Source organism: Myotis myotis, unplaced genomic scaffold, assembly GCF_014108235.1.
Source record: "Myotis myotis isolate mMyoMyo1 unplaced genomic scaffold, mMyoMyo1.p scaffold_m19_p_11, whole genome shotgun sequence".
Classification (NCBI taxonomy): Eukaryota; Metazoa; Chordata; class Mammalia; order Chiroptera; family Vespertilionidae; genus Myotis; species Myotis myotis.
This window is the reverse complement of record NW_023416315.1, coordinates 51597658-51609189: the sequence shown is the minus strand read 5'-3', so window position 1 is coordinate 51609189 and position 11532 is coordinate 51597658. Positions and strand designations below refer to the sequence as shown.

At 42.8% G+C, this 11532-nt stretch overlaps 1 protein-coding gene across 1 annotated transcript; it reads right to left on the bottom strand.

The window, feature by feature from the left end:
- Positions 1 to 987: 987 nt before the first annotated feature.
- LOC118666517 (olfactory receptor 6V1-like) lies at positions 988 to 1935 on the bottom strand. The gene has a single exon (XM_036328963.1). It carries the CDS (start codon positions 1933 to 1935, stop codon positions 988 to 990), a length of 948 nt encoding a protein of 315 aa, XP_036184856.1.
- Positions 1936 to 11532: the final 9597 nt, after the last annotated feature.

The following is an 11532-nucleotide window of genomic DNA, read 5'->3' as shown; positions in this document are numbered from 1 at the left end:
TTCCTCCACCCCATTACACACACCACCAATCACGCTCATTTCCTCCTTCTCATCTGGCTTCTATGGTCTCTGCTTTCCTACCCAGGGCCCCTGGTAATCTCCTGGCCAGTCAGCTTCCAGGAAACGTAACCTCAGAGGGCCTTCCTTGGGACATGGTCCTAAGGACCTGTGGGAGAAGTTCATGTAAAGGGGAAGGCAGCCAGTCTGGGGCAATGATTCGGCTTCCCTTCTTTCTCAAGTACATGAGAAGGAGAAAGGCTAGGCCTTGGGACTTCAACTTTCTGTGTAAGGGGCCTTGGAAAATGACCCTCAGAGAGTCACTTCTGTTTAAAAGCAAGAAGTTTTGAGGGGCCTGGATGGGGAATTAGGCAGGCAGCTTGGGAGTGAGTGATGCTTCAACCCCAGGTGCAATCCTAGAAAAGGGGATCCCAATGGAGGCACACAGTTTCTTTTGTTTGGGGGATACCTCTCTACTTTTCTTAGAGAAACTCCCATTTTCGGAAACCCATCCTAGACTCTGAAGTCAGTTCCTGAGAAAGAAACACACACACTCGAAAAAAAGTTGCACACAAAGAAATGTAAATGAATGTAAATAAACTATAGAGCTGGACTAGGGAAGAGAGATTTTTAATAGCCCATTTTATAATAATAGCCACATTTACTAAGCTCTTACTATGACCAAACCCTGGACTAAGAGCTTTATTTGGATTATCTCTTTTAGTTGATATTATTGCAGTGTTTTCACTCCACAGCTCCCTCAAATTTATCCATTCCTTAACCATCTCAGGCTCACAGACCCTTGTCTTTGAGACATTCAAATGATGCGAGCTCATTCACTCTCTTTAGTGAGTGAGCAGAGACTTCGGGGGTGGGGGACAGGAGAGACTAAGAAAAAGGAGGTCAAGGAGCTCCAGCCCAGGCACTTAGATGTCCACTTACAGTGGAAGGTCCTTATACCTATGACTGAACAGGTGCCTTCTGGTCTTCTTATCTGTGGGCTGCTGGGTCTCTGAAGAGGATCCTTTTGGTCATATCTTCAATGACCTCCTTGACCTTCTCATTTCGGAAAGTGAAGATGAAGGGATTGAGGAAAGGAGTCACCACTGCAGTTATCAGGGCCACCACCTTGTTGAGGTGTGTGGAGTGGCCCTTGCCTGGCCTCACATAGATAAAGATGGCACTGCCATAGCCCAGAACCACCACAGTGAGGTGGGAGGCACAGGTGGAAAAGGCCTTCTGGCGCCCAGAGGACGAGGGGATGTGCAGCACTGCAGCCACGATGAGGACATAGGAGACCATGATAAGCAGCATGGTGGCCAGCACAAAGAGCAAGGATAGAAAGAAGTCCATGAACTCAATGTGGCGAGTGTCAGAGCAGGACAGCTTGAGAAGTGGGGCAGAGTCACAGAAGTAGTGGTCAATGACATTAGGGCCGCAGAACCAGAGCTGTGTTTTCTGCAGGGTTGGGGAGACGATGGAGAGGAACCCAACCACCCAACAGAGCACCACCAGCTTCACACAGACTGAACTGTTCATGATGGTTGGGTAGTGCAGAGGGCGGCAGATGGCCACGTAGCGATCAAAGGCCATGACTGTGAGGATCAGGAAGTTGGTGGAGCCCAAGGAGAAGTAAAAGAAAGACTGGGTCAGGCATTCGGCCAGGGACATGGTCTTATGAGTGGACAGCAGGTCTGCCAGCATCCTAGGAACCACAGTAGAGGTGACCAGCACCTCCATGAAGGAGAAGTTGCAGAGGAAGAAGTACATGGGTGAGTGGAGGCGGGAGTCAAGGCATGTGAGAGTGATAATGGTCAGGTTCCCCAGTAATGTCAACACGTATATCAATAGGATGAAAGCAAACAAGAGGATCTGGAATTCATGGAGATGAGAAAATCCCAGGAGAACAAATTCTCTGACAACGCTGAAGTTACTCATTGCACTTGATACCAGTTCTCTATACCACCTGTGAAAAGCCAGGAAATCTTAGTGGGAAATTGCCATCAGCCTCTCTCTTGACCTTGCTCCCTGATGGCTGCCCCAGCTCCCCAAGAATGCTAGCTTATAAGCATGGTTAATCTCAGTGTCCAGAAGACATTCCCAAAGGGCAGAAATTCCCAAAGGGCAGAAGTTCCCAAAGGGCAAGGACAATAGCCGTGTCTAATTTCTTATACCTGTTTCTGATAAGCAGGTCTAGGAGTTAGCACAGTGGTTCCCAAACTTATTTGGCCTACCGCCCCCTTTCCAGAAAAAATATTACTCAGCGCCCCGGAAATTAATTTTTTAAATTTTAGTAGCAATTAAACAGAAAGATATATGCCCCCAAATGCACCTGTGGCCATCACCGCCCCCCTGGATCTCTGCAGCGCCCACCAGGGGGCGGTAGCGCCCACTTTGGGAATCACTGAGTTAGCACTTCCACATTAGCACCATTCCTAAACTTTCCTCTATTATATTCTATTATTCATTATTTCATGCAATACATTTGTTAAGTTCCAACTCTATTAGGACATTTGGTGTTTCTGATAAACTCTTCCTAACTTCTATATTTAATGATATTTTAATCATAATAATACCTGTTAATAACAGTTTTTTCCACGTGCCAGAACTGTGCTGAGTAATTTATACATTACTTCTTTTCTGTGCTCAATCCTCATCCTCTTTGATTTCTCGTGACATTTCAGGCTATGAATAACCCATTTTTGAAACTGTTTCCACCCCTTACTATAAGGACAGTCCACTCTAAGTTCTCCAACAATTCTGACTTGTCCCTGTTTGGTTCTTTGTCTTTCTAAGTATGGATGTCCCCATATCTTTCTTCTCATTCTTCTTTTATCTCTCTATTCTTTTCTTCTGAAATCTCACCATCTCCCTTAACCAAAGCAAGCTTGAAAATGTAAATTAATCTGAAATCTGCATGCTTGTTCTCAGCCCATGTCTCTAACTGCCTGGTGACCTCTACACGTTTAAAAATATACACATAATCCTCCCTTACCCCAAATCAATATCACTTTTCTGGCTCCCCAAACCCCAAGTCACCCAGGTTTGAAACTTGGAAGATATTCTGATTTTCCCCGTCTCTCTTCTAAATTACTTGAATTGCCATTCTTAGAAATATTTTTTTATCCAGTCCCCCTTTCTTTTACTATAGCCCAAGTTCAAGGATTTGTTTCCTTTAATCGTTGCAACAGTATTCTTATTGGCTATCCTATTGATCAATTTCACCATATCCAACCTACACATATACTGCTGCTATATTTACAGTATTTTTGTAAAGTATTATGTCCATAGGCTGTTTTTTAATAGCCTGAGACCATGTGATTTTATGTATACATTACTCTTAAAATCAATTAATCAAACCAGCTAGCCATTTACCTTCATACAGAAAAAGACTAGAAAAATACATTTTAAAAAAAAAAAGAAAGAAAAATACATTTTAAAATGGCTATCCCAGGTGTGGATTATAAGTATTTAAATGTACATCTATAGCTACAGTATCTATCTTGTTTGTTTGCCAAATTCTTTTCATTTGAATATATATTATTTCAGTGATCAAAAAATATGTTTTTAAACAACAACCACATCTATTCCTTCCCATGTCTGCTAAATCAAGCACAAAGTTCCCCTGGCAACCCCAGCTTCCTCAGCTCTGCCCACCTACCTCTCCAGCCTTTCCCTTACTTCCTTCTTGCCACATACTTTGTGCTACCCCCAACTTGGACCACTTACTATTCTCCAAATGTTAATTCCACCCTGCTTTCACGCCCTTTTCCTAACTGTTCTCTATGCTTGGAATACCCTGTCTTGCCATTTTTGCCTGGTGAATTCTTACCCACCCTTCAGGGACTATATCAAATGTGTCTTTTATAAAGCTTCATCCTTTATTCAGATGTAAATTGGGGAAGTTAGCATGTCTGCCTTGCATTATAATTATTCTTGTGCCAGCCTTTTCCCAAACGCTAGATTCCTTGTTTGTCAGTGGCAGGGCTTCCTTTTCATCCTTATAGCCCTCACAATACTGAGCAATGTGTCTTACAGTGTTAGGATTTAATAAACATCAGTGAAACAAATCAATGAGTACATTTATTGGGTTTTCATTCCTAGTCCTGTGAAGAAAAGTTTTTCCAAATGGAAACTCATGTTTTCTTTCATGATTATTTGTATGTGTGCACTGTGGGCTTTCCCAGAAAACAATGGGGCACTCATGGCCTGACAACTTCTTTTCAGAAAGGTAAGATGAGACCAGGGGTGTTTCAGAATCTAATCCCAGAAGGGTCAGGACAGAACCCTGTAATCAAATAGAATACTATTTCTGCAGCAACATACATGAATACTCACACTAAATTAAATAAAGGCTATAAAATAAGCTCAGATCAGGTTTAGCTGCCTAGTTAGGCTGACACAAAATCAGAAAAGAAAACTCAGTTGTAAAGGAGCTTGATTACAGAACTGGGGATAAGGGGCAGTGAGTGGGTCAACCTCACTCACTGAGTGCCCACCATGCACTGATTCCTACACCCCAACAAGGCTGTGATAGTCGACATCTACATATCACAGGTGATTAAAAACGAGGCTTGGGATGTTTAAAGATCTCAGCCCTGCGTCATATAGATAATAACTATACAGCTGGGATTTGAACCCAGGTTTTCTAAATGCAACACCTATTTGTTTACAGCAATCAAATGCCAAATGTGTGGCATCTTCTATATTTGCAAACACTGTGCCATATCAATCTCTGGACGTCGGACTCAGCCGACCGCACAGGACTGCAAGTAGAGAAAGGATTTAGTAAGTGGTAAGTTAAGGAATGTATGAAAGAGGAAATTCCCATGATTAGCTATTGTCCATCAATAAGGAGTATGTCCTTTCCTGGCAGAAAGAATCTAACCTGGGCCCCGAATGTTCCTGCAGTTAGAGGCCCAGCACCCAGTGCCCCATCTCTCCCAAGGAATCTAAGATACCAGGCCCGGAAGACTGATGCTTCTCCACTCCCTGCCTGTGATCTCAGCCTCCTACTGACGTGTATCACATTCTGCGGGTGTTATAAATCTTTGAGCAAGAATGAGGAATTCAACCCGTGGGACTCTTTTGTTTTATTCAGGATCACTGCCACCCAGAGAGCATCTTTCTTACCCGACAGGTTTCCACGACATCACATCCAGAGGTTCTGCGATCTACATCATTTGGAGTCCTGGAATCAGACATGAGAGTGCTAATTCAGGGACGACCTTGAAGTCAGGAGTATTCCGTTCAGTGCAGCAGGCTTTGCTCCACCCCATGCTTCACTAGCTAACATCCTTTCCAAGCCGGCCCCCACCACAACCCCCACTCTCACACCCTCAACCCAGCCCCACTTGGCTTCCTCCTACCAACATCTCTCCAGTCTGCTGTACTTTTCACCCTCAGACTTTTCCCTTTCTGATGAAGATCTTGCCTCCCCTCTCAGCGTTGGTGACTAGTGCTCCCTCTTTGTCCAGAAAGCATGCCTATCCCTTCATGTTGCTTCAAGACCCTGAGCCACTGCTCCCGAACTCCAACTCAGCGATCTGGAGCCCACAGCTCAGGACAGACTACCTGGAGCAGGTTTTAGGACCTGCTTTACTTGTTGAATAAATTTACACCTGAAGATTTTATTTTACAAAACTGATTGGTGAATACATGCAAAATTAATATCAATGAAGTTTAACTTCAATGCAGAAAAGACTTTCTTCTGTATCAGGGTCTTCTACAGATGAGAATTGCTCAGTGCAGCCTCTGTGGTAGCCCCTGGTATAGAACATGAAGCAAACTCAACTTCTCCAATCAGAGATGATGCAGTGCCCCATGAAATAGGCCCAGCGCAGCCTTACCTGTCACAAGGCAGACTGGCCAGGGCTCTGGCTGGCCATTTAGTGCATGTTTTGGACTGGGTCAAACATTATGTGCACCTCACAGTCTAGGCTCCTCTGTGTGTCCTCAGCTTCCCTCCCTCGCTCCTAGTAAAGGTCCTACTGGTAAGAGATCCTGCCCATCTCTATCCAAACCCTTCATGCTGCACATCTGGCAGGTCAGATCTCTGTTAAAATGTCAAGTAGCAGATGTAGTCATCTTCTCTCTGCATGTTAATAATCCTCGAGAGACTTAGAACCCAGTTAAAAGCTCCCTGCCTGTTATGTATCTTTTTCTCTCTACATCAACCCTCTCAAGTCTCCCAGCTGAATTATTCCCATGCTTTTTGACTTTTGATTCAAATTTCCCACCCTGGAAAATGACTTCTTTTTTAATAATTGAGAATGCAGAGAGGGTAGCAGTCCCATCACCATGGTTGCTTGTAGTAGTGATTTTGATCATCAGTGTCCTGGGACATGCCGAGCTTCTCAAGTGAAGGAAAGGGTGGGATAGGAAATAGGACAAAGTGGGCAGGAAAAAACACCTGAATATCCCCTTACAGTTCACAGGCCTTTGCAGGGAGCAGGTGAAAGGCAAAGGACATAGATAAACAGTACATTAAGGTGAGAAAACCAGCTGGCAGCAAAATAAGAGACAAAGAATGATACTAAAGACCTGAGCTACGTGGCCAAGGGTCTATGAAGGCTCAAGAAGAGGTCAGAGACACATCAGTAAGGAACAAGGGGCTAGCGTTCCCTGAGCTCAGGCCTCTGGGGAAGGAGCAGAAAGGGTGGGGTTGGACAGAAGACCCATAACTTGTTCCCAAAGGGAAGGCAAGATGAGACCAATGCAGGGAGTAGAGTCCTATTATGATGAAATCTATCATTACACTCAAAATAGTGAGCACTAGCACAGTGAGCAAGAGAACACAGGCAACTGAATCATTCATTCATTAATTCATTTGTTCAGTCATTCATTCAGAAAAATATGATTGACTTGCCAAATACTCTTGGTGTTCAAGGAACAGAGTAGTGAACAAACTAGTCCCAGGCCATACAGCCAAGCTGGAAAACAGACAGAAAATAAGTTTAAAATGTCACAGTGTGACAAGTGCTATGAAGGCAGTGAAAGGGGCATGGCAGAGACCAAGGGGACTCACCAGTGTCAGGTCCCATTCTTCTGCCCAGGTCCAGATGCAGGACTTAGTGGTGGTGGTGGCTGGCATGCAGTGGACAACAGGACAAGTGCAATGGGTTGAGTGGAGCAAGGACATCACTTTCAAACTCCCCAGTCTGCAATAATCAAAGACAGCACAGAACCGGAATGGAGACACTCCACCCTCCTCCTGTTGTAAAGCACTCCTGGTGGAGATCTGAGACCAAGGTGCACAGGAGAGGCAAAGCCTTCAACTCTCCTCTGTACTCTCAGTGTCTCCAACAAGGTTGAACAGGGGCATGAGTGTGGTTTCCAAGGGGCAGGTGCCTCCACTGAGGACTTGGGCACATCCCATGTCTGTCTCCAGTTTGGAAAATGTGAGCTCCAGGGGACAGGCAGGTGACTGTGAGTCCCCAGGGGGCTCCTGAGGAACTGTGACTGCTCTCTCTCACTCCCTGCTGTCTCCTATGGGCACGAAGCTCAGTGCAGCCCTGACAGTGCTGGGCTCTGGGCTCTGAGATGAGCAGGAGAGGGAGTGGGGGTAGGAGTTGGACATCAGTTTCTTTAAACACAGACAATTCAGGAACAAAGATAGGAACTAAGAATTCTTCTGATCTCTGGTTACCCAGGAGGGCAAAACTAGGTCCAACAGTCTTGTTTTCTTATACACTAGGAATGAGAAATGCCAAAGTAGTAAAAACATCTCTTTTAAATAAAAAGAAAGGACCGGGACTTGAGTATCAAGATATTGGGTGGGGTTCACTCTCCTGCCTAAGAGTGATCTTTAGAGCATCTTCTCTCAGGGCCTTTTTTTAGGAACTTGAATTCTAAATGCACATTCCTGAGTTGCTAGTGAGGGGAGAGAAAGCCACTGATAAAGGAATCATGGCCATGGTAACCAGAGAAAAATATTAACTGGTACCAAAACAAGGAACTGAGTACCTGTTTACAAGTACAAAGTGGTAATTATACAAACACACTCACATTATTTGTGATTTTGTATATTACATAAGCTTATGGAGAAGACCAGCTTCCCTGACTTCTCCACCAACCCAAGGATGCACATCACCTCCAGTGCCTAAAAACTCATGGAATTATATAGTCCTCCTCCTCCATTGCCACTAGCTCTTTTTCATGGAAATGACACGTTCATCATGTGCTTCCCATGGGCACTGTCCCACTTGATCCTCTCAAAAACTATAATGAGGCTGTTATTGGTATTTTTCATCCCCCCCTGATGGAACAGAAGAAGCCTTATTGTAGGGCCCATATCTGCTTAGTGGTACCTGGGTTTGAACACCAAAGAACAGAGAATAGGTGATCTTTGATTTGGGTACTCTAGACTCATAGCACATGTCCTTGCACATGCTCTACACTGACATACCTAATTCACCTTTCACATTGTCAAGTTCATTTGGCTTCTGATCTATGAACATTTCAAGTATCACATATGGATTCCTTGCCCCTTAACAGTTCACTTTTTGTCTATGCAGTTATTTTCATGAAAAAATATTACAAAGTAAAAATAGAAAACTGAAAAATAATGATACCTGTGATAAAAAAAAAAGTATGTCTCAAAAATGTAATCATTAGTAATAGTAAGGGTGGGGCATCTTTAGTCTTAATCCAAAGCTCACTGAACTTAAGCTGGTTGATTGCATGTTCAAATATAGAAAAGAACAAAATTAAACAACATTTTTATTTTATCCTGGAATGAATGGCCTATCAGCTAGAAATAGCCTGAGAGTAGAGAGTGTCTTTTAAACAAAGATTATAGAACACCCTCAGCCCATCCCAAGAATTGGCATAACCACTGAGAAGTCACTTGGGGATGTCCTACTCCATTTCATCATCAAAACAGGAAATTTTTAATCCTGGTACTTAGCTTCTATTGAACTTAACCATTTTCTCTTTCTCCAACTTTTCTCAATTACATCCCGTGTTGATACACTTCTTCTCTTATTCTAGGACTTTCTGAACTTTCCTGGTAGAACCAAAGAGGAGCAACCTATTTTCCCACTATTAGGGTTTCCATACAACCAAAAGATACAGTATGGTTCACCTCAATATCATACCCTATGCACATACGGTGAGATGGCTTTCAGTTGCACATAATAATACCGAACTTGTTGATTTTTAACTAGAAATTATACTTTGGAGTCCACTGTTTAGAATCCAAGCTTCCTACTCTCCTTGCCTTTTCTTCTTTATTCTCCATCCATCCTCTTTTCAAAACTCTTCTGCTTCCCATTGGGTTCTCTTCTCTGGGTCCCCTAAGCATCCTTTTTGCTTTTTTAACACCCCATCACCTGATATGGACTAGATCTTCCCATTCAAAGATCTGGTTTACAGAGTATGGTCCCCATGTATATGTGAGACAATACCCCAAGCTCAGTGAACTTCTATTTGCATAACAAATTTACATAAGAATTTTTGAGGTTAAAAAAAAAAAAGCACAGTACATCTGTCTCAAGGGTTAATTCCATGATAGAATCCCATGAACATATGTCTAAGCTCTGGAAGAAAAAAAATCTGAAGGCAGAATTCAAAGGAAATATGAGTCATGTTTCTGTGAGATAAGCATGACTGGGGCCCTGGATCTTTTACCCACAATGATTGATTTGAGCCCAAGGCTGGACCGTACATCAGATGTCCTTCCTCCACAGCCCTCCAGGTAACAAAGGTACATAGCAGTAGCAGCACCAGCTCAAACCTGACTCATGTTCCTTCTTACTCCTCAAATCAAATTCACAAACCTCACTCTGGCAGAAGCTCCATTATAACTGCTTTCTGCTCACCCCTGGTCAAAGCACATCCCTCATCCATGCTCCCATTCGGCATACCAACAGAAAGTCTGTTCCTAATCAAGCAATCAGTTTACCCCTTCATCATGCTAGGTTCTCTCTCCTTGGAACTACTGCTTAGTCATTTCCTCCCCTAGAAATGCTGCATCGTCTTACATCCTACATGTATAAGAACTTGCCATTCTCCTTCCACTATCATAAATATTCCAACTGCTAATGCCATTTCATTTTGATCTTCCACTTAGGACTCAGGAACTTAGATTATACAAGAGCCAGACCCACTTCCACATCTTATACTAGTAGAGGTTGGGAGGAAAGAAGACAATGAAATTAGCAGGAAAATATAAATCCATGAGAAGTAATAAAGGAGCTAGTATACTGCTGCTCTTAGATATTCAGAAAATTAAATTACTCTGTAATGAGAATCAAATGTTCATTAAGAATTTTCTACATCCCAAGCACCCCACAGAACCTCCCGAAGAGGCAGCCTCTGCGGCTCCTCACTAGGCTCTTAGTTACCAGTTCCTTTCTAGAGTAATGAAGCATCATTATCACCATATATTACACACGCTGTCAGTGAGATTGCTGTGCAGGAGCTAGGCTTTCCCAAAAGGATGCTGAACACTTATTACAGCAAAATTATGTATGTCTGACTGTAGCTTCCTGGCAAGTGATTTTATATTATTTAGGACATACACTTGGAAATAAATGGAAATTTCAAGAATTTAAGGTAATAGCAGCTTTGGTTCAGGAAATTCGGGTCTGGACAATTAAAGTCCAAGTTACAGGATAAGAAGACTGCAATTGTGAACAAAATTCACAAATGTTTTATAAGCACAAAGGGCCTGGTGATCCCCATCCCTCCCTAACACATTCCTCTCTCTTCATATAGGAGCTCAAGTTGAGAATTAGCTGAGAAACATTTCTCCAGGTACCTACTTTCCCCCTCCCACTCCCCTACCTTCCCTTTCACCTCTTAGAGTTCGCAGGCATTCTTTGTCACACTCACATTTAAGTCTTCTTTTGCCCCAAACTTCTAAGCCCAGATAGCACTCATCTCTACTTCCTTTCTATTCTCCTGAAACCACCCATGCCAAGATCACCATGTATAAGAGCAGTGGTAGTTAATGTGTATAACAAGGAAAAAAGATAAATAATTTCTTTTAGTAATAATTTGTGCTTTTTCTCATTACCAGATAATAGCACTAACAATAACCTGGTGGCCATCTACCCAAAGAAAATGATAGTTATCATTTTGTAACCTCATGGGTTTTTAATCAAATGGGAGATGACCAAAAAAATCAGAGGAATCAGCCCCTTGGCTATGTGCAGAAGATCCTCACAGAGGACCAAGAAATTTCCCATTCTGTCTTCATTCTCTACTTCTTGATCAACTTTTTCCAAAGCATCAACTTTCAACACAGAACACTTTTTTCTAAGCTAAATTTATTGTTCTTCAGTTTTGTTTAATTACAAGTATTAAAAGATAGAAGACTGTTTTCAGTTCAGTTTTAGGTTTATGTAGCCCTAAGACATTTTAGGAAACTTCACCCCATTCTTCTCTGGGGAGGTATGGTATAAATTTAAACACACACACGCAATGTTTTCCCCTCATGAAATTTGGACTGCCTGTTTGTTATTTCTCATTCTTTCACAATTTATCTCATACTCCCTTGCCATTTCCCCTAGCCAGAGCAAGAACCATGTA